The 24228-nt window shown below is 38.0% G+C and overlaps 1 protein-coding gene across 2 annotated transcripts in view; it reads right to left on the bottom strand.

The window, feature by feature from the left end:
- Positions 1-1771: 1771 nt before the first annotated feature.
- EDNRA (endothelin receptor type A) overlaps positions 1772-24228 on the bottom strand; it is a 33437-nt gene continuing 10980 nt past the window's right edge. For both annotated transcript variants that reach the window (XM_005418099.2, XM_031066366.1), the window contains exons 3-8: positions 17148-17275; positions 11351-11549; positions 7474-7626; positions 5506-5639; positions 5022-5130; positions 1772-3700 (exon numbers count right to left, since the gene is read on the bottom strand). In XM_005418099.2, the coding sequence (XP_005418156.1) occupies positions 3560-3700; positions 5022-5130; positions 5506-5639; positions 7474-7626; positions 11351-11549; positions 17148-17275 (864 nt within the window). In that variant the 3' untranslated portion in view covers positions 1772-3559. The remainder of the gene's footprint in view (positions 3701-5021; positions 5131-5505; positions 5640-7473; positions 7627-11350; positions 11550-17147; positions 17276-24228) is intronic.

Consider the following 24228-nt stretch of genomic DNA (forward strand, 5'->3'; position numbering starts at 1 on the left):
GATAACTCTATTCTGTAAAATTTATTGAAATTGGACAGGGGGTTGATAGTTGGTTTGGACGGATGGCAGGACAGACAGGTAAACACCTGAAACTGACTGTAGTCAAATCAAAAACAAACATATTCAGATATGAGGGTAGCACAAGTATCTTTTCTTAGAACTAAGCTAATGGTTTTATCAGGTGAGATTTGATATACTTTTTTTAATGCACAGGAGCTGGCTAGGTCATGTCTGAAGCACAGAGTTTCATATGTAAATAAATAAATATAGACATAGATATAAGTGAAAACCCCATATATGCTGTCTTCTTGAAGTAAATAAGTATAAAATATACCAAAGAGGAAATGTTTAGTGAGGGAGTTTGAAAAAAATGCATATTGAAAACAAAGAGAACAGATGTATTCTAAAACTAAGTTAAGAAGTGAGACTATCAATGATATTTTACACTGAGTGGTGTGACAAAAGTTGGGAATTCTGAAGTCCACAAAAAAAAGATGACTATGACAGTTAAATGGATTTTGATTGTGATGAACAGACAAAAAGTTTATGAAGTTAATCTGAGGCTTGTGAATTAGACCCTGTTATCTGCAGAGAAAAGCTAGGCTTAGTTCAGTTGCGATTGATGCAAACAGCAGGATTAAAAATGGCTATAAAATAAGAGAATGGAAGGATTCTTGTGGAAAGTTGTACTGATGTAAAAGAGAAAGCAGCTTCTGTGTGACACCAGAATTGTGGAATACTTTTGTTGGCTCTTTTTGAAAGTCAGCTTTTTTAGAATTGAGGGTACATACTGTACCAGGAGGAATATTTACCATTCTCAGTGTGAAGAAGAGGAGAGAATTAAAAAAGTACCTTGGGAAGATTTTCAGAAGCATTTTCCCCTCATCTCTGCTGCTGCCACATCACAGCACCCTTTGTTCATACAACTGGTTTGTGAGTGGGAGCAGCAGCCACCAGTAAAAATACAAAAAAGCAAACATGGCAAAAAAGAGTATGAGACCTCCCAGGACCTCACTTGTCACTGTTATTTAAACTCTCTCTGTCCTTCCACTGGCTGGAGAAATGGAATGACGGTCACCAGATAGTTTTTGCAGGCTCCAATCACTAAGTAAGCTCACTAAAATAATTCTAAAGGGTTCTAAAAAGTGCCTCTCACTTCTTTTAGATAATTTACCCTCATATTTTCATTAGTTAAAAAGTTTTGTATTTTTTAATGCTTTTGCTAAGATCAGTCAGCATTATGAGGAGTAGGAAATTAGTTTTTCCATCTAGGCTGAGGTGGTTTAAAGGATGCTTTGTGTGTAGTGTATCTCTGCCACATAACAGAGCCAGCTCTTGGGTTTAAGGCAATAGATGTTGGAAATGTTAGTCCTAGAAGGAAAAATTTTAAATTTTCATGACTCATAGTTTGCATCAATGCTTGTAAAGCATAGAAGGGGCTTTTTTTTGGTAGAAGAACACTAAACTGACCTAGATTGTCTCAATTGCTTACTGTCTTTTGTAGACACGTAGAAGCATTGTCTCTGAGCAATCACATTACTGATTTGCAGGTGTATGACATTTTTTTGTTCATCTAGCCATCAGGTAAATAGCAGAAAAGGGGTATGCACACAAAGCTTTCTCCTGCCTTGAAACAAAGGAGGAGCAATTTACAACTTAAATCCATTCCTCATGTCTTTTTTCTGTTTACCTTTATCATCTCCTCGATACGTTCAGTCAAAGTAGCATGGAAGATTTCAGGATGTAAAAGAGACCCAGTAACTCAATTTTCTCAAAGGAGAGCATTGTCACTCATTTACTATGATTTCTGATACAGTTTGAGGATGAAATGTTCTGAGTAAAATTCAGCCGAGTCTCATTCCATACCATGCTCTTAGGCTCTACCACAGAGCACTGTCAGAAGACTGTATTTACGTTTATAACATATGAACATAGATTTGTATGTATTTGTACAGGCATATATGTCACGGAGACGAAAGCACACAAAAAATACACAAACCAATGTAAAGAACCTTTTTTTAAATATACTTCAGAAGATTTGTGTGAATGTAAACATTGGGGAAACTTGTGCAGCAGAAGTCACTGTAGGCACTAGCATTTTGACCTCTTAAATAAAACTGTGCAGGATTCCATCTTTCACTGGAGAGGAAACGGATGTTTAAAAATTTGAGGAATTTTGATTACTGCTTCTTAGCCTAGTACAAAAGATGCTATAAATTGCCTAACAGATTTGTGCATGAGACATATTATATATGACACCACACTATTGAGTTCCACCATTTAATGAAAGGCTACCTATTAAAAATTTTTATAGGCAAACTGGAATCTCTTGCCATGTAGCCTTAATGGATGGAAATAATAAGGAAACCATCAGTTTACATATATGCAAGCAATAGCTTCTATATATTTTTAATAGCATTTGTATGGTTAACAATGCTGATAACCTATTAAACCCCATTAAAATCTTTGAGTGTTGTGTGAGACAGAGAACACTGTAAGAAATAAGGCAAAAAATATCCTTCTGCACATCCAACTCTTACGGACTTCCATATTTCCACATTCACTCTGACTGTAACATCATGTTCACAATGTGAAAACAGAGTGCATAGCTGCTCTGATAATAACCATATTCTCAGAATGCTGTGGACAGCTTTAATAATGTTTCACTATGTTCCACTGACCCTCATTTCAACTTAGATTTAATGCAGCTATAGTCTAAATAGATTAAAAGGTTCATATAGTTTAAGAATTAACATGTCAGGTTAATAAAAACACATTGTAAGGTGCCCATCTGTGAGCATCTTCCATTATTTTCGCTGATACAGATTATTTTGTACAGAGCATTAGAATAAATAACACAGTATAGTACTGTATTATTAATACCTCTTTTTTTTGGTATTAATCTGTGCTTAAGTGCCAAATGTTGATGCTGTTTAAATGGTCTCTTCCTATATTTGAATACTGAAGTGCTACAAATGTGAACTGCCCAGCTAATGTCCTGATCCATTTTAGCATAGGTAAAATGCTGGTATGGACCAAAACATTTTCTAACATAAACCTGAAAAACAGCAACAACAACAACATGCAAAACAAACTGGTGTGTGGACTTTATCCACCACAGAAATAGAACTGAAAAGACAAATGGGCAGAGAGAAAATGTAGTCACAGATAGAGTCCATTTTGATATCTTCTCAAAAGTTCCAGAGTGATTAATTCAAGGTGACAATCGGGTAAAAAGATTGCATTGTACCAGTCACAGACACTGGGCAGTTCCTGCCTGCTTCAGAACAGCAAAACCACCTGTATAGCTCAAGCCAGTTTTTTGTGTCATAATCACATCAATATCCTTTTCAGAGGCAGAATTACCATCCAGTGGATCTCAGTTCACAGGACATCACAGTTACACTCACTCCATCTACTCAGTCACCTCTAGAATTAGGTACAATGGTGCACATGTCTGATGTCATTACGAAACAGTCACTGGGCTTCCTGTTGTAATAGCTTTGTAGTGACTTTATTTTCCTGTTTCATTCTGAAATGGTGTGAGAGTCCTTAATTTTCAGTTTATGCTGTCTTTATGACTGCTTCGGTCTGTATTGTGATTGTTTAGTTCTTGGTTTTTCCATTGAATGCTTGTTCCATTCATGGGCACTGAAGTCACCAAACTCTTAGACTGGGAGCAGCAACAGCAAAGACATGACTGAAAATGAATAATAAACAAATAAATAAATAAATAAATGTTAAGACAAATCTCTCAGTTCTATGCAGATTGCCAGCCATATTTTTCATTCAGAAATGACAGATAACAGATTCTAGCTGAAAGAAGTGCTAGCTATATTCAGGGAAATTTTTATCCTGGAACATAAATGATTGCTGTGATTGAACATCACAAGCGCAGCAAATTAGGCCCAGCCTGTACCTCTTATTTGCAAAAAACTTTCACAGTAGGAAAAGGGAAATTTGTTTCACTAAGGTAAAGAGATTGAGAATTTACAGAATTCAATACATATTGTTAGGTGCTGGGTTGATTGGTTTTTCGCTCTCTTTATCATTGTACTTGACAAACTTAGGGATCAGCATGCTGCTTAGCATGGAAGAGAAAAGAAGAAAAGTTCCTCAGCCCGTGACTTAGGTCTCTTCTCACATCTTAGAAAAAGACAAAATTATTTTGGAAAAGGTTCAGTGAACATACTGAGGTGTAACATCTTGCACAGTTAGGAATAGAAGCTGATTTCTTACTTATCATGTGAAAATGCTCCCTTAAAATAGTTTGTAAATCTGAGCAGGCTACAGACAAACAGGTATTCCCTAAGTGTAATAATTCTTCACATTTTTTCAGTAGTTTGGATTCCGCCTATTCTCAGACTTAAAGTTTAGTGGTACAGTCCTGTCATCCTTTGTTTTTCATTGCAGATAAAGCTATTTCAATCTTCCATTTCATTACTTTCTTTACTTTCTTTTTTTTTTTTTTTTTGCTTCCTATTGTTGCCTTTAACAGGTGGACAGGGAGTTGCAGAGCCACATTGTCACGAGGAAATTATTTTAGCCTTAAAATATATTTGCATTTGTAGGAACGGGAAAATGCAGGTAGAAGACTTAGTGTATATTTGATTGCCAAAGTCAACTCAGGTGCCTGATTTGGTGTTCAAGCCTGAAAATTTCAGTCATTAATGAGATTGTTTAATACAAGCGGCTTGCTGTCATGGAGAGTGGAAAATTGTTATCAAGCAAATTCATGTGCATGTCACGTGCAGATAAATAGTATTTACAACAGCATGTCTATCTCAGTTTACACATATGAGGACTATGTCAAACTTATTTATTTAGTATTTCAGGTGAAGTGGATAGTTTCATCTTGGTAGATGTGCTGTGTGAACTGAACTGCTAGCTGCTAAACCAGACAATTTATATTCTTTCATTCCTTTGCATGCCTCTTCTCCCAGCTGTTAAAAATAGATAAGAGCCAAGTGGTTCAATACAGTTAGTTAACTGAACATAAAATCTTACCAGGAGAAGCTTACCTGGAAACAGTTTTTAAACTTCTTGCTCACAAAATACAGAGCTATGGGGTTTATACAAGAGTTCATGGTTGCCAGGTTGATGCTGATGTAATCCAAGGGCAGCAAGAAACTAGGCAAGAGGAAGACAAACATTTGCACAGTTCATATGATACAGAAGCATCTGTTTTCCTTGTGGTTACAGCCTCTTCTGTCAAACAAACTCATTCTCTCTTAACTCCCTCAATCTAATCTTCTACCGTGCCATATCTATAATAACCTGTCTCACAGATGTTCAGAAAACCTAGAGCAAAGTTATTGAAATAATGACAAACAACATTTGTTGAGATTATGCTACCTCATTAAAACTGAAACTGCTGAAAATGGGTGCAGCTTAAAATTAATGAACACCACAGTTGCATTGCACAGTGACATTCCTTATAGAAATTCTAAGCATATAGCATTATATGTTTTTCAGTACAAAGTATTGGCATAGAAAATGAAGTACCTGAGCAGTTCACATCTGCTGGGATCTCTTTCGTTGTATACCATTTTCTTCAAAATCCGACTCAGATGGAGGGGGAACCAGCAAAGAGCAAAAATCACAACTAAACAGAAAACTGTCTTGGCAACTTCTCGACGCTAGATAAAGGAGATAAGAGTGTATGCTGAGTGCCCAATGCATCCTAGCAGGTGATTGTAGTTAGTAATTTTGGCAGCAAAGTCAGTATTATAGATATGTTATAAAAGGGTTCCCAAAGTGGAGCTTTCAGACTACCTGATGTACTACTTTTTTTTATGGGGTTTGTCATGTTCTTGATCCTGGCCATCCTCAACAGAACCTGGTCATCACTGAGGCTGGGGCAGCTGGGCACACAGGTATTGGTACTGCTAGAATATTGTAGGATTCTCTCTGATATAGTGTTCTATAAAGGGATACTGCCCAGTATCTTGATTTTGCTATGTGATCCTTACTGTGGGATCTTGATGTTCTCAGGTAAATAGTTCCTCTACAAACATTTCAGAAATGTTAGTATTACAACTTAATCTTGTAATACTTAGGAAATAATTGCAATTTAATGGTTTTTTTATGTGGCTCTAGAGAGTTACAGATGCTTTAGTGGATTTTTGACAATGCATTCCAGTGGTGTTTGGTAGGCATGGGTTTGATAAAGAGAAGCATATAAAGGGGTAAGGATTCCGTGTAATATAACACTGACAAGCACTGCTAGGCTCTGTCATGAAATAACTTGAAGTCAAATAGTGATTACAGTCTTGTTAGGCTTTGAATAAGACTTTTACAGTTTCCTCTTTTTTATAATAGCAGCTTTTATCAAAATATTAAAAAATATTTGTGATTAGACATTAGTGTGGACAAGTATATAGGAAGGAAGGAAGGAAGGAAGGAAGGAAGGAAGGAAGGAAGGAAGGAAGGAAGGAAGGAAGGAAGGAAGGGTGAGGGTTAAAAAGATAAATATTTTTTAATTGTGGCATAAAGTCATCCTGCAGCAGCCAGTCTGAGAAGCTTAGTGGGCACTGCATTTTAGGGCGGTGGATTCCCCCACTCCTAGTACATACCATTCTAGTTCTACTGGGTGGAGTAGCCTGTGTGTGGCCCTAGAACACACTGTGTTGCAGTCCCAGGGCCTGATGAGGGAAAAGAGTGGAGAATCTGCACAAGGGGAGGATTTTCCAGTCAGCCCTGGTCTGGAATGAGCCAGCAGAGGAGGAACCTCTGTGAGAACTCACTCTGATGCAGAGAGGACTGCTTTAGGGATTCACATCTGTGAACATGGAAGTTAAAAGAGTGGAATTTGAAGGGCTGATATTAATGCATGGGAAAAGCTCCAGACTCTTTTTTAAAGTTCAGTTACGTGTTAAACATCAGCCAGCACTGCCAAACCAGCAAAGAGACCTGACGGTTCTGTGAGCGACTTTGTTCTGTGATCATTTGTTTGCTCTGTTCTCCTGTTGCTCTTTTCAAAGCAGCTACTCCAGTGGTACTGCAGCAGTGCAATAACCCTGAGAAGCAAAATCCACTCTTTTCTAAACTAGGTTATTCTCCAATTGCTTTTTATATGAAGGTACAGTTACATATCAAAGAGTGCCAAAAGGAGGGAGGATCCATGGAGTCCTATCTTTATACAGAAAAAGAAACATTTTTGGCAAATCTTTGTAGTTAAATTTCAAAGCATTTAGCCAGTAGTGATTTGAGGTTAAAGAGAAGGAGGGCACAACTGTCAGAATAAATAGAAATAAAAAGGTTAGTTTCCTGAGCATACTGTCTTCAATGCCTCCTTATACAATGATTTAGTCTTTGTTCTGGGTTTAAATGAATGCCTTATCATAAATAACCCACATCCTCACTTTCCACTTCTGTAGTTTACTGTATTCAGGTACACTTTGAAATATTTCTAACGTAACCCATAGAGAGAAGAACAATATTTTCAAGCATTAGTGTTTCTAGTATATTTACCTGCTTCAGGTGTTCACTGAGAGCAATTCTCAAGTTGCTGTTTCTTCTGTTTAACATTTCACAAGTCATTAGCGTATAAAAGATGGCAGTACATGCCAGCGGCATGCAGAAATAGAAACCAAACAGCCACCAATCCTTTGCATCTTTGTAAAACTGTAGATAAGGAAAAGAAGAGAGCAGATATTTTCTTATGATTGAATGCAAAATACCACTGAAAGGCCTTGGAAAAACATGACAGTTGGTACACTGGTATCTGTCTGTTTGCTTATTGTTGCTCTCTTTTTGACCAACATCAAAATAGGAATTGTGGCAGTGTAAACATTTACAGAGAGCCTGCCTGTACCTTTGTTGCAATCTGTCTTGGGTTGGAATTAATTTTTTTTGGTTGTACTTTCTGAACATTTATATTCATTCATGAAAACTGGAATACAGCTGCATGAAAAAGACCTGCCAAAATGTAGACAGTGTCAGTCTGAGATAATGAATCTTACTAAAAGCCTGTCTCAGGAAATGCCATTTACCTCTAAAGCTTCTGTCCTGATGCCAAAAAAGGAAAATTCAAAATGTCTTGTAAGTTTAATCACCTTTTGTTATCAGTGAAAAGGTTGGCAGTTGGTTTGCTTATGTACTGGGCAGATAGGAGCCACTTCATAAGTGTTTGTCTGATATGTGCAAAGCTTAGGGATGGCTTCCAGTGGTACAGTTACTTTTAACCCCTTGACTGCCATTTCCACCATTTGCCTTCTGTGATGGGACAGTGTGGTATTGATAGAATAGCAATACTTTGCTCTGTATAATTTTAAATATTAGCTGTGATGTAAGCAATGCTGTAAGTTAATAAATTTCTGTATCGTGGGAAATACTACATTTGAGAAAACATTTAAAATTGCTCTTTTCTGTAGAGGATCATGTTTTCAGACTTGAGAAAATACTGTATCTTGGTTTTTATGCTCAGCCAAAAGTATGCGCTGAAATATAGCATTTCAAACACTTCCTGTGTCTAGGTTGAGGATGTGCTCTCGTAACATCACAGTTCCCACACCAAATGTCAAAATTCTTATGCCTGAGGATTTTATGACTCTTGTTTGAAAAACTCAAACTTTTGACATCGTGTTTACATTTAAAACCAAATAGCACTAAACTTCAAAAGATGAAAAATGTTGTTACAATTCATATACTGGTGTTTAATAATGTTACTTTAAAAATCTACTTCAGTTACATTATGAAGTTGATTTACTGAGAAAAAGGGAATGCTTTTCATTTTTTTCCCTCTGCCCCAACACAGCTGCATACAGAATTTGCTAGTTTAGATTATGCTGCTGGTTTCTGGGCCACAATCCGACCTCACTCTGGGACGCTGTGTTGTGTTGATTAACTTGTTTCCTCCTCATGAGCCTCCTCTCCTCCCTGAGAAGGGGCTGCAGTCTCCTGCATAGCTGCACTTTCCTTGGGGGCAGAATTTCCTCCTCTGGGAGCAAAGCTTTTTTGCCAGCAGAAAACCAGAAAACAATATGCCTGATATTTGAGGAGTTTGTACTGAGGGCAAATGTAATTGCTGCTCCTTCTGCAGAGCAAAGGATTACAAATACATGGAGACAATTATCTTTTCCATGGCAAATTCCTCCAAGTCAACCTGGAATCACATTGGCTGGGCAGCACAACAAAATGTGTACTACGTGAATCCATTCCATGTTTACAAGGAAAACTTTGTGTCCTACAAAAAGTGTTCCAGGCTCCATGAGCATTGCTTGTTGGTCAGGAAAACACATGAAAGGTCCGTGTCACAGCCCTGACCAATACATCACTTCTGGATGAGGAGTTGGCCTCGTGGAGTTATAAAACCTACTCTGAAATGTCTGTAAATGATTAATTGAGGAATCTCAGTTTCACAAAGCTTACATCAATGCAGAAAAATGGGTTGATTGAAGAGAAGTAGACATTCTTTTGTTTGTCTTGAAAACCCACATGGAACTGGTTTTCTACAGGAAATGTGCATTTTAAACAAGTTTCCTAGTGCGCTCGGCCTCTTGGGAATCATGGTCTAGCATGAATATTTTAAATCTTTCAAAGATAGCTTTAAACATGAATAAAGCTCCTATTAAAAACAGAAGTTAATAACAAATCCTTCCTGAAGTTTAGTAATTGTTTATTGTGGTGTTTGTGGTAGTAAATACTATAGTTAAGGTTAAAATGGTATTTCCACTTTAATCTCATGTTTGTACTTGCTTGCAACACATTGAAACACAAAGCTCTCCATTTTGACTGACACATCCAACATTTACTCTAAACTTGGACATAACTACTGGTTTCTTTCCTTAAAAATCAAACTGCTGTGGGAAGATTGGCACTTCTGAATTATACTGAGCAAGTAAGAGTTACTACTTTCTGCTAGGAAAACAAACCAAGCTATTCTACTTAGAACATTAAAAACAGAACAGTAATCATTAAAGTTAGCATGCCTATGGAAGACCTGAACTATAATGTTTTTGAGAAAAGGGAAAACTATTCTTTTTCTTAGGGAAAAAGGAAGTGAAGGTTGTCCAGGCACATTTGAGGAGAAAAACAGCCATTAGAGAGGGAAATTTTGCTGCAGTGTGTAATTCATAAATCACAGTCTTATAACTACAGTAATGTAGGCTGTGGAGTCAAGAAACAAAAATATAATAAACTCTGGGAAATTCCACTCCATCTTTATCTGCATTAATTATTTCTGTTAGGGAATTCCTTTTGTCTTCTCTTTCAATTATCTCATGCTCTTTTGGCCATCCCTATAGTCTGTGTAACCCTACCACAGTTGGGGGTGTTCCTCTGAAAAAGTAATCATCTACGCTTTTTATTTTCTAAAATTCCCAGCTCCACTTTACCTTATCCTTCCCAATTCTAGGCCAAGTTATGTTCTGGTCCAATAAAAGGAGAAGCACCAGGCATTCAAAAAAGAGAAACTTATACTCTATTATGAAAAATTCTAGTCCAGAAAAAAATACCAAGGTTTTCTCAAGACTGAAGAACTGGTGCTATCTGCCTTCTCTGTAACAGACCAGAATATTACTTTTTCTTTTTCATTACTGGATGAATGGTACCTGGCCTTTCACTGTATTCAGAAGTTTAAAAAATTAAGATATTTTCTCATTGCAAGGCCATATGGAAAACCACTATGCCCCTATACAGTAATCTATTGATTCTGCAGTGACTTCTCACCTGAGCTGCTTTGCAGAAGTTGATGTGGGTTCTGACAGCTGTTAATCTGCAGGAGCACAGAGGTGAGGGGTAGGAAACGTGCCAAAGCAGCCTGGAGTGTCTCAGGCACTCCTCTTGCTCTTGAGCTGCTGTATCTTATGGCAGTAACACTGCACAAACACCTAGCTGGAGGTGTGGGACTGTCAGCTTTGTAGTCATGATTCCTTGTAAACTAAAGGATTATTTTTTATTTGACTTTAATGCATGTAGCATGGCCCCACCCTTTTCTCTGTGTGCCAAGAGAGCTGACTACTGCATAGAGAAGGATGACTAATCATGGTAAAACATGTGTTTTGACATTTACAAGCTCCAAGGTGTTGTACCTTGAAACTCAAAACTTTTCAAGGCTCTGGCTACCCTGATACATCTCTTGATTGTACTTTCAGCAGGTGTGAATTGCAAATGTCTGTAGTAAGAATCTTCAGTAGCAAAGAAATGAAAATGCAGTAAAGCCCCATTTAATCTCTCTGGCTGAACACAGAGAAAAGTCACTGTGAACATAGGATCCTCTTTGCACCAATACACTTTAGAATACATTTTGCAGTTTAATGCATGAATAAACTCTATTATCATCCAGTATCTTAATTGTCTAACCCACATACTGTGGGTTCCAAAAAAGAGAAGACAGGATGTTACTTACCAACATGAAATCATTTGTAGGTTTGAGCATGCAGGTAACATAACTTGCATCCTTGTATTTGAAAGGTACCACAGCAAAGCCAATTGCTTCTGGGATGGCCAGTATGAAGGACAGAAGCCAAATGGAGAAAATTTCAATAGCAGTGATCATGGGGATTCCAATCCCCTGAACACGGCTCCAGGATGCAACTGCTCTGTACCTGAAAGAGACAGGTGTTAGTTTCCAGCCCACGGTTTCCTTCTTAAAACTTCATGGTTCAGTGTCGTATGGCAAGTAAATTCCTAAAGCTGACATCTGAGACTTGTATTACTTGGTTTTTTTCTGCCTATTCCAGGGCCTCTGCCAGCTATCAATTTACCTAGGCCATATCAGGGCACATGGAGGGCTGGAGAGCAGAGAGCCGGCTGCTCCTGTTCTGCTTGGGTGTGGGATTGTGTGGAATTCTGCTGGGTGGACTGCACTAATGCTTTCTAATAAAAGCAGGCAAGGTTTGTGAGGACAGACTATATCTTTCACTAAATAACTGCCATAACAGAGGGAAAAGAGCTTCCAGGCACACAGCCATTCTAACAGATACAAAGCATCCATCTCCTTCAGCTACCTCAGCTGTAGCAGCAGTGCTACCCAAAGCTGTCAGCTTCCAGGCAATGAAACACTGGGAAAATACTCTTGATGAAGTGAAAAGGCATTTGTTCTGTTTACACTGTTCAATGAACTTAAAGGATCTTTCTCCTCTAGTTGTCTCTCAGTTTTCAATGAGCTTATAGAAATTTATTGGCTTTGAGACCTCAATCTCTCTGTCAGCTCTGGTTAGAAGGTTGTAAAATTATCCAGAGAAGACAGATAGGCATGGGATACAAAGTGCAATCCAGTCCATAAACTAAATTTTCAGTAGTAGATTTAACTGTTGTCCTACAATTACTGCAGTAAACTACTTGCTTAGCATTTCCAACAATTTAGCAAAGACAGAATATTGTAAAGAACCAATATGATTTTTGATCTTGTAACAATCTGAAATTCATTCTGGAGAGCTCTGTGTCATTAATGAAGTAACAGCTTCTGAACTGTTAATGATGTAACTGTTCTGAACTTATTTTGCTTCCTTAAAATAATAGCACCTTCCTGTTTGGAATGACAGTGCTGCATGGATATATGGCATTCGCTGATGAAATAGTCTTCTTTGGTTGAGGATAAAAAAAGTCAAGAAAAATTGTTTGTCTGCTTAAAAAATATCATATTAAGAAGGGAAATACTGGATTTGGAATTTTTGAGATCACAGAATCACAGAATGAACTAGGTTGGAAAAGACATTTTGAGATCATCAAGTCCAACCAAGATGGAAGGAATGAGGAGCTTCTGATCGGAAAAACCATTTTTTGAGGGCTACAGGACCTAGGCTACAGAGATCAGGAAAATTTGGTTACTGAAAGGCTTTCTAAGCCCTCCTTTAACCAATACAGTAACACTGGATTCACACACAAATAATTTCTTCTGATTTCTTGTATCACAGCCTCTTTTTAGTTTGGAAGTGTGCTTATTAACTAGATGGAAGACTTGGGAATTCCCCCTCGTAGCCTCAGTGTTAGGGGAATGACAATGCCTGAATGCAAATCCAGGCTTAAGCCCCTCACAAAGACTTGAGCAAGCATTGTTACCCAATATCACTGGGAAGTGTCAGGGGCTGCCATCACCCCTGCAGAAAACAGACTGGAAAGCTTTGCCTTGATATCTACAGCAATGTCATAAAGAACACAGTCACAGGTGAACTACAGACAGGCTCTCAGAGCATCATTTCTACAGAAATGTGTGTAGAAATACTTCGAGCATAAAAATGCAAACTACAGCTTGGAATTCTACATTAAAAATAAGAATATCATCTAAAGGCATCCTTGTCTTCCAAGAATGTGAAAAAGGGGAGGAGGTCTCTGAGATTAGAATTCTGAGACTCTCGAAACAAGTTGAATTATACTGGGAGAACTAAGAAAGAAATATCCAGTATCTTACGTTCTCACAAATATTCATATTAAATCCAAATTTAATTTTAAATAATTTGTCATCCTGTCATATTCTTTTTGCCAAATATCAAATTCTGGCTTTCATCACCAAATGGAATATTCATTGAAACTTAACCTTTCACACAAATGCACAAGTATTTGTGAACTTTGGAAATTTAACAATCAGTTCAAAGTTTACTTTCTAAAGACTGGCAATTTTACAATAATTTCTGTCAGCTGCACAAGGTACTAGCCCATCCTTGACTGTCTGATGCTTTTAGCAAACAGGGGCTTGTACACTGCATATATTTTTCAAGTAGCAAATGTAAAGCTTGTTTTATGTTACCTCTGTAAATATAAGAGTAACAAACAATGACTTGTAAACTGTGAATCCAGTTATTTGCTTTCTTGCATTTTTGTACCTGTTCTTTTGAGTTACATCTGTTTTGCACATGAGGAGATCACTATGCACAACAGTAAGGATTTGGGTCCTATATGTATTTTACTGATTGTTTTTCCAGTTTACAATTAAAATAACTCTCAAATAAAGAATTGTTAGCTGAATAATTTTATGGATATTTTCAGCTAAAACATAAGAAGCTCAGTAATTAGATCAGAATTTGCTGAATGAATATTAAGCTGCCATTACTTGGTCTCTTTACTCACTGCTGTAGGAGTGATTTGAAAAATAGTGGTAGTAATAATAATTTCAGTAGTAATAATTTTTCAGGTGGGTGTTCTGTGGGTTATGTAATATAGAGGATGTTTGTCTGTTTGTCTAGCCACAAACCTCCCACAATCAAGAGTGAGAAAGTACTGCAGGGTTTATTTCCCTCATACTTGGAAAACATAGGATGTCTGCCAGGGACCTGACATAAAATACATGCATAATGCATTGCATTTAATTCCTCACTCTAAAATCTGTGTGAGATTTGGCTAACTTTCCTTTAGTTCTGTTTATTTCCCTCTTGCCTCCAATCACGTCTAAAATGTTCGCTTTTTTTCCCCAGGTCACTTCCTGTCCTCTGCTTGATGTTGTGGCCCCTCTTCTCTCTCCCTTTTTCATTTTCAACTGCTCATGCATGTGCTGTCAACTTGTATACATACACAAAATTAAATATTTTGCACTCCTATCTAGTTATAACATGCTTAAAGCATTTCTTTCAGAAAGACATATTGTCTGGATCTGAGAACATCAGTGGGTGCTTTTGTTCCCCTATTCCTTTTAACTTAGATTAGAAATTAGGTGTTAATTAGAAAACTAGGTGTTCAAATGGCCCTGTAATATAACAAGTGTCTGTTCTGTATCATCAGCCCTTTGTAAGAGTGAAAAGCAATGCAGGAAACATAAAGGACAGGATCAAGCACGTAGGAAGCAGCCACTGTCAAGATGAGTGCCAGGACAGTTCCTAAATGTCCCTGCTGCTGCTGATACTGAACTGTTCTGCTTTGTTATTAGCAACTCCAGCTGTTCTTCATTTTATGCAACTACCTTAATACAATAAAGCTCTTAGAGTTTTATTTTAGTGGCAAAATCTTGACTTGTCTCATACACTTACTGTGAGTTGGTCCAGATAAAAATATCTAGTTTAGGATTACTGTTCTTTGCACTGTGCTATGTAGAGGAGGCAAGAAGAGAGTGTATACATGTGAAATGAGATCCATATCTTCACTTTTCTTCTTCAACCAATTTCTTCATCAAAATCATTATGCCCAAGACATAAGCAAGAGTAAAAATTCAGGCAGGGAAATATCCTTCCTCTTAGTCACACTCAGGCACTGTTTAGAAAGAGTCACACTATCGTCACCATCGTGACCTAGAGTTTAAAAATGCCTGGGGGGCATCTGAGGCAACTTCGAAGTGAGCTTCCTCCGAAGGGTGAATGGCTGGCTTTCTGCCAGCCTCTTAAAACCCTCTCCACATGTGAGTGGCCATTGTTCCCCTTGGGCACGCACAGTTAAACCTTAATACACTGTTAGGGCAAGTCACTCCAGGGCAGTAGTAATGAGGGGAGCTTCACAATAGGATGTAGTTAGCACAAGGATTTTCCTGATAGGAAAAAAAAGAATCCTGTTCTAACTTAAGGCTGTGGTCTGCAACAGGGATAGAGAGTCAACAACGAGTAAAAATATGGAGCTCTGGATTCACTCTACCGATTGACTCTATCTTTTATGTGCCATAGAATGCAGTATACAGAGACCCAAAATAACTGTAAACAAGATAACTTTCAGGAGCTTTTTTAAAGCAAGAATTAACTTGCCCATAAACCAGAAATAGTCCAACTGTGACAGCACACTATTTCATATTTACTAATTTTCCATTCTAGAAAGCAACCATTAGCTGATGTGGAATTCTGTGCCAAACTTCCAGTGTCCAGTCTAACTCATTGGAGGTGCTCTGAGCTTTCATGGTGATTGAAGCTAGATTCTTTCATGGTATTGAGCCAGATTCTGATATTGGCTTGTTAGCCAATATCAGAATCTGGCTCTATACATCTGTTTCCTAACACAGATTCTCTGAAACCACTTACTAGAGTAGCAACAGATGATAAAGAATATGTCCTTGGCAAAGTGTCTAAGCTAAGGGAGGAAATTAAATAGTCTGAGTCTGATCCCATACCAGATTTTATACTCAAATGGAAACAGCATTTGGTTGTTGTGAGGATTAGCAAATCAGTCCTTGTAAAAATATATTTTTCTACAAAAAGGTAGCTTCAGCTGAGCTAGTTCCAATTTATAAAAATGTATATGACAGTGGAACTTCATCTAGTGAAACTGCAGTTGTCAGAATTTATCTAACAAACTGTATGTTTCATGTGCTTGATCTATGATTTATTCCTTAGAGTGGTCCATGGGATTTTACTTAATGCTGGGCAGATATTGTTTGAGAAATAGAATTGGTTTTGTAGTTCTCAGACTCAAAAAATGGAAGTAGAACAGTTACTTGTATTACCTTTTAAAATTTTTTTTCAAATTTCTTTTTTTATTTATGGCTTTGGCTAATGAGGTACTAATGCAGTAAGGAACTGTATTTTAGGTATGGATACTACCAAGTGATTTATCCACTGCAAACCTTATACATTAACTTTTTCTGTAAAGCCAAACCAAGATTAATTTAAAAGCTTCTTTGTGTCCCTGTACTAATACACATACTGCATTTTATTTAACAGTATTTCCTGTATTTAGAGGTACTGGTATTTTGGAGTAGAACACGAGCAAGTAACTCAAGGCATAAAACCAACTTTTACAGAAGTCAAGTGTTCATCTGCTATTGCATTTCATGTACTAAGAAAAAATAGCAGAGGCATTAGTTTTTCAAACTACTTATGTCAAAGTATCAAAGCAAGTTTCCAGCATATTTTTCAGTAGAGCTCTGTTAGTTTTGAAAGTTATCAGAATAAACCCTTGTTTATTGTCCATAGGCAGTGAGTTGAAAAGCTAATTTTTAAGCCTAAAGATTATGATCTTGTTCAAATACAAAAAAACCCCATGAGTTCATATGAAAGAAAGAAATCTGAATACTTAGTAAAACCCCAGTAAATTTTTGTCTGGTAAAAGGTGAAATAATGCTTTACCAGAGCTTTTAAATACCTTTAAAAAACATGTAAAGTTCATTAGCCCAAGGACTTAATATCATACTTTGAGCCCCAAATGTGATGCTTGGCATTAGCCAGAATATAAAAGACCAGAATCTAAGTTATATCTGCATTGTAACTGCCTGCTAAAAAGACCATGCTTAATGCTCCAGATTTAGGAAATCTGCACGTGCAAGAACAGAGGCAAAAGAGTAAAACATACTGTACCTGTCCACACTAAGGGCACACAGGTTAAGGACTGTGATTCCCACTGATGCCTTCTGGATAAAGGGAAGGAATTTGCAAAGAAACTGTCCAAATTCTGTATTTCCAAAAGGCCACTTCTGAGCGAGGAGCTAAAGAGAAGATACAAAATAATCAGAATATTTAAACAGTAACCTATCAAGTATGCCACAATTGTAGTTATTTCCTGTCTTAGACACAGCCAAAGTAACCTTGAATTCTCCATTACCTTAGTACTGAGTGGATCTGGGAACTAACTGCTACTGTGGAAGCACAGAAGTTGAAAGTTTACATAAAATGTTGACCTCGTGGTGTTGCAATAGTAAATTGCATTGTTAAAATATTTCTTTTTATTGTTGTGAACCTACCAGCAGTACTGAATAATGAAAATCCAACTCAAGCCAGTCATAAATGGTTGTGATTGCCGTGTCCCAGAACCAGACAGTCTCAACATAACTCAGGGTCCATAATGAAATACCTCAGAGGCAAGTCCTGGTGCTGCACGCAAGTAGATTCTTGTCATCATAAATGTACCATTGTGTAACTCATGGCAACATCCAGTGCCAGACTCTGAGGAGTGTGAAGAAAACACTGTGCATGCATAATTTGTTCCATATTGCATTTTAAAAGACAACCGTGCAAACATGTGGGCTGTGCTTCAAGGCAACAGAAAGGCATCCATTGGAAAGATGTGAGTGACTGAGGCTTAGAGCAGTATTTCCAAGGAGGCATTTGCATAATAAATATTAGTACAGTGATTCATGTGCACAGTTGTGAAGAATTAGCATATAAGGAGTAATATTTCTAGCTATAACTGTTGAAGCTTTGAACATGTCTTGGAACTGGACTTTGGTAGCAAGTATACACACAAAATATAGGACACAGAATTATTCAGGATAATCAAATCTATGACTGGCTGCAGAGTCACAGAAGATCACCCTTTACACATGCTGACAGTAAACTGGCAGTATTCAATGTAAGTGTCATAAATGAAAAATTATTGAGTCCATACAAAGTACTGAGCCCTAATTTAGCTATTTTAACTCAAGTAAGGGGTATTTCAGCCCTCATGAATAGTTCTATGGAAAAACAAAGTCACTAAACCTCCTCACTCTTGCACTACCATTTTGTTCATCTTCTCTAAGTCTGTGATGCTGAGACTTTCTTAGTAGTAGGATGTTCGTGTTTTTAGAGTTAGCTTTGCAACCACAAGGACTAGAAATATTTTTTAGTAGAAGCTTAGATCCTGGAGCACACTTATTTGGTAAAAGTGGGTGTATTCTAGCTGTGTAATTAGAAAAACAAATTCTGATTGTAACTCATGACTATAGTATTCAAAGCAAACATTTTATTTCTATTTAAATTAGTGTTAAATTTAAGTATGCTAATAATCGCTACCTTTAGCAATACAAGTGTTAACTGTGGGAAGTTCAAATTCACATCTGTCTTTATCTCAGTTAAGGTAGGTGTTACCTTTCTGGTTTTTCATAGCATGAGTTTTTCAGAGAACTTTGCTGTAGTGTATAGATGTTTATCACAAAATTCTACCTTAGTAGGAATTAATCTTCTCCTTATAATCCTGATGTGGATTTTTTGCATCCCCTCTGTTTTATACTCATTCATCACAATGCTGAGTTACTTGTGATTTTGTCCCCCAGATGATACCTCAAAAATGCTGGAAGCAGCTATGAATTCCACATTGCCTGTGTCTCTCTAGGACTATATTAATGTCATTTGATTACTTGTATTTCAGGACATGTTTTAGCAAATCACAGCTTTCAGCCAGCTGGGTGGAAACTGTGGATCAAACGTATGTGTGGAAGCACCTTTGGTATGGTATCCCAGTTTAGGATAGTCACATTTGGTGAAAGGCAATCCCCCTTTTCTTAAAAGGCTAGGGATTGGGTTGCTAGGATTGGTGATTTAACTGCAGTCAGTACCTTCAGTAGCAAAAGTGGTAAGTTTATATCTGCAAGCTCTTGATTAGTTCCTCTGATTCTATCTGTATTTATAGACTGAATTAAATACATTTAAAGTTCCAGCAGAATTGTTTTCCAGGTAGGTTTGCAACAGTGTAACAAATATTTGCAGAGCATATTCTGCATTTTGCCTAGAACACTTATATGAGATTTTAGTTTTTATCACAAAAAAAAAAAAAGTTGAAAAAAGAAGGGATGATCAGGACCCATAGCAATTCAACCATCTTGTAGTCACATGGCATTGCACCTTCAAACCCTTGGCTGGGTTTTGGGTAAAATCAGAGTAGTTCTCAGGCTGGGAAGGCTAAATTATAAATGGCACTGCCATGGAAAAGCAGCTCTAGCAGACTTCTGTCAATCCCCTGTGCCAACCAGAGCCCCAAGACCCATTTATCATTACAGATCACACTTGAAAAGGCAACTGAAAGGCACCTATTCATTTCAGCCCCTGACTGTGGCTGTAGCTACACCAGAAACGAACAAGCACTTTGTAGTGACTGCAAAACTCTGCTACTACAAGGCAAATATTAGCTTCAAAAAGAAAAGGGTTGTACTTGAAAAAGGTTCACTAACTCATTACTCCTCACGGGAAAGCTTTATCATGCTTCCAGCATGTATGCTTCAACCCCACACCCCAGGAAGCTCTCCTTTTTTGAGATTAAAAGTATTTTATTCCTTTTGTTTCTTACACTTTCCACTAATTGAAGTAATCTCAGTACCAAATCATCAGACATTCTTTTCAAGTGGATTTTAATCAAAATCCCTGGGACTAGAAATAAGGTTTTTTGATTTCAAGATTCACTTTACAATCATTTCTGGGGGTGTACTCCATTATCACTCTGCATCAGCTATGCATTCATTACTTCCCCTTGGACCAGGTGCCAATTTTTTTCTTCTGTAGATATTTTTAGTCAGCAAATCTGATCCTGTCTTTAGTTTTACTAATTTTTGCATCAAAACAAGTCCATTTCCCTCTGTTCTGCCCTAGCATGGTAAGGAAATTTCAGAAGGAAATAATATATTTATTGTGTATTTTAAAAAATGAACCCAGGAATTTAATTTAATTAATCCTGATTTACTTAGGTGCAATACAAGAACCGGAACTACTGACTTTGCTCCTTGAGTGCTTTTGCATATTTTAATATTCAAACAAAATGATTATAAAATTCTAGAAAATTACATTTTCTCTCAAGGCTCTAGAATAGAAGAAATCAGACTGATTGCTCCTACTTGTGTCCCAGTTCTCTATGAGTTGTGGAAGTGGATTGTGCTTTTGCAAACCCAGTTACAAAATATCTGAGGTTTCAAAATAAGACATGTGGCAAAGGAAATGCACTTTTCCCTTGTGCAGTTTGCAACTTGAGAGTATTTCATACTGTGGTGCAATTCCTGAGAAAAGAGTGTGGGCAACATGTATTTTTGCACTGAAATCAGAAATCAAGACTGCTCTTTAAAAACTCACAAAGTGACCAGACAGCCACAGCTTCCTTGAGCATCCTCCCTTCTCTGCTGCTTTATATGGCCTCTCTGCCCTGAGCTGCAGCTGAAGACAAACAAGACATCAGCACTGAGAACATTCCTTTGCAGTGATTTTTAAATGTCACTCCGTTGATTTTATTCTGCTGCTGCTACTATTTTCCAACCCCCCTCAGTATGGTAGCTGATGTACAAAACATCAAGTCCCACTGCGCATCCCAAGCAATTTATATATAGTCTGGAAGAGAGAATGTTGTAACCCCAGCACATGAGTGCTGCCCAGAGCATGCTCATGTGCAGCCACAGTGTTTATGCCATGCCAGGCTGGTACTGTGTGTTTGCAGGCAGATAATGGCCCTGGAGCTCAGCCCAAAATAGATGGGCTTGGTTGGGTGCTGGATCACAACCGGCTCTGAGCTGCTCTATTAAAACTCCTTCAGCTCAAAAAGTGCATGTCAGGAGGTCCCCTCTCTCTGCCATGTGGCATTGAGGATGGCAGCAAAGGCTTCCTACCTGCCCTTTCCTGCTCTGATTTCATCCTAGTGCCCTAGAGACTGCCTCTTCCTATATCCATGTGGGACCATTGTTGTGCTGACATACAAGATGTTCTTCCCAGAAACTGAACTGTGTTCCTTACAGTGCTTGCCCTCATGCTGCTGCCATCTAGGACACTCTCCTGAGTTTCATGGCATTAAAATGTTCCATGATACTGCTGGAACAACTCTGGCCCAACCATGGAAGTCAGCTTCTATTCTGTCTTCAGGAAAAATAGAAATATCTTCTTTATTCCACAGCTGAAGTTACACTTGGGCAGTAATGGAGAAAGGAACCAAGGCAGCAGATTTCATCTTTATAGATAGAATCCAGTTGTGTAAGTGACCAACATCTCCTAACTGGGGAGCAGCAGTTACAAAAGCAGAATAGTCTGTGGTGATTTTCTTTCCTTGCCACATAGCCCAGAATGAAAGATAAGGGAAATTCTTTTGGTTTTGTTACATCAGCGCATTTGGTGTTGCTGGCTTTTTTTTCCATTTAATTTTTTTTTTTAAGGCTAGTTTCCTCTAGGCAATAATGAGCTCTCTGGATAAAGCTTAAATTGTGTTCTACGATTATATATACCCTTGTCTGATTCAAGGCATGGGCCAGATGAGGTATCTGGTGTTTTGGGTGGAATCCAGGTGATATCTGGCTCAGCACAGAAGTGTCTAAGTTCTGTACCACTGACTTGACTGCGTTAAATGACAAAAGATGATGGTTCTGACTGAAGTGTCTCACCTATCTCTGATCTGTAAGACTGCTTAGTTAGGAATAAGGATGTATTGAGTCCTCAGCAGTGGTATTTTGGTTGTGGTGACTGAAGAGGACCCTTCTGTCCTCATAAAAGGTCATAGGGTAAGAATTCATTGCATGTTTTCAAGCATTTCCCTTCTTCCTAAAACTCATATATACAGGAGAGAATTGCATTGCTGGACAAAGCTCTTCCATTTCTTGCCTCACAAGTCACCTGTGAAGCACCACTTTGCAGGAAAGAGGGAGAGCTGTCAGGGGGGAGAGGAACACAGTCTGTCTCTAAGTATTCCTTCCCACTGCTGAAGTGAAAAACCTCAGATTTTGAAAGGACAGTGACTAGAGGAAAACAAAGAGTAGAGGAAAACAAAGAACGAGGGTAGCCTTTATAATGCAGGGCATAAGATCAGTACTGAGTATATGGTGAGGTGATTGTTCAAGCTTCTCTTCTACCAGCTTTGGGATAATTTGTTTATTTCCTTATACTCAGATTCACAGCCCTGGCATGGTAGAGAAAACACACTCTATCTCTTCAACTCTTCTTTGCAGGAAATAGATTCCTGATTTTGCTACTCCCAAGAACTCTTCTTTCCACTTTGGGTGGATAAAAGACTGACTGGTTTTCTTCCTGGAAGGAAGAAAGGTTATGTGGGGATGCATGAGAACCATCAAAGACATTTTTACTGTGAATTGCCCTGCCAGAGCTTTTTCTGCTATTTTGCTTATCTTAGCCTGGCTGAGTAACGGTGAAGGTAGCAAATGGTCTCACGCCATTCACTGAATGCCTACAATGCTTTTCTCCTGCTTAGACAGCTATGGAAGGGAATGTATAGTTTTGAAACAAGGGAAAATAGATTATACTTCAAGAGATCCTGAAAAGTAAGGAAACAAAAGCCCTGGTTTTGCAGCTGAACATTCTTTCTCAACTAACTGGAAAAAAATCCTAAGTTTTAGGTTCTTGTTAAAATGGTTATATTTATTACAAAAATCTGCTTAGCAGTAAAGCATTCCTAACAACCCTAGGCATCTCCCCTGTGGTATTTTTGCTGTTTACAAAGCAGGATTACTTTCCATGGTGTTGTCTATCTCCCCATCCTGTTAGGTAAACTGTTTCTCAAGCTGAGCTGCTCTTCTTCAGGGAAATGAGCTGCAAGGTGTGCTTATGTGCATGGTGATTTGTTGAAAGGAATTTTTTCAATCCCCGGGCATAATATTTCTTTTGTTATTCTTCAAGCTGTGTTTTCTTTTGTGTGTTGCTAAAAAGAGTGACAGGATTTCTAAGAAGTTACTGCAGAACCCATAAGCCCTGAATATGCACAATCAAAACAATTCCTTGTTATCTGTAGAGTTCAGCTGGTTGAGAAAAAAAGACAGAAACCACACTAAAATATTCTCTTAAACCTAAAGTCTCTAAGTACTGTACACTATTTCAAATCCACAGACCAGCAAGGCAGGCATGAGATGAGGAGTTGAAGATGAGGGAGGAGCTGTGCATTGATGGGAACATATGTCCCACTCCCCAAAGAACAGCCATGAGCTAAAGGCGGAGTGGATCTTGAGCTGAGACCTAGAATATAAAATATCTTCCTTGACTGCTACCTTGGTATGTGCATTAAACACACTCTGCTGGGAAGCTGCAGTTTGTAAATAGATCCCTGATGGATTTCTGTTCCCTACTCCATTTTGGGAAATTTCTGCCTTCAGGACTCAGTGATCAATTCTTGTGCTACCTCTGGGTTTCTGCTGTGTTTGGTCACCACATGGAGACGTACACCTGAATAATAGGTCCTCTGTGGAGCAGGTTCTATGGATTTCTGCATCACACTAGGCTATCCATTCATTGCTTCTTGGAATCCCTGGTAAGAATTTATTGAAAACCAGAATGTAGTTGTTCTGAGGCCTCAGAATTTCCTACTTGTGTTGGTGCTTCATTGAGAAACACATACTATACATATGAAAAATTCTGCCTTTAAAGAAGGATATCTTTCCTAAGCGCCCTTACCTTTTTGTGTGCTGTTGGCTTGGCTTTATACTCCTTTGGCAGAAAAGATGCTGCTTGTTCTATCAGCTACAAGATCAGTGCCAGTTAATTAGCATCCCCATGTAGGTATTATTATCAATGTTGGTGAAGGTATTCAAATATGCCAAATAATTTTTGATTCAGAAGGGATTGCTCTGACGCTTACACACGTGCTCTGATGCTAAAAAATGTCCATGACTAGAAATGCTTTAGCTGAGTCTTCCTTTACTGAAGACAAAATGGATGAACAGGTTTGCTTGCTGTCAGGTACCTTCTATATTTATGTTTTTAATGTTCTGGGTGG

Source organism: Geospiza fortis, unplaced genomic scaffold (genome assembly GCF_000277835.1).
Source record: "Geospiza fortis unplaced genomic scaffold, GeoFor_1.0 scaffold11, whole genome shotgun sequence".
In the NCBI taxonomy this organism is placed as follows: domain Eukaryota; kingdom Metazoa; phylum Chordata; class Aves; order Passeriformes; family Thraupidae; genus Geospiza; species Geospiza fortis.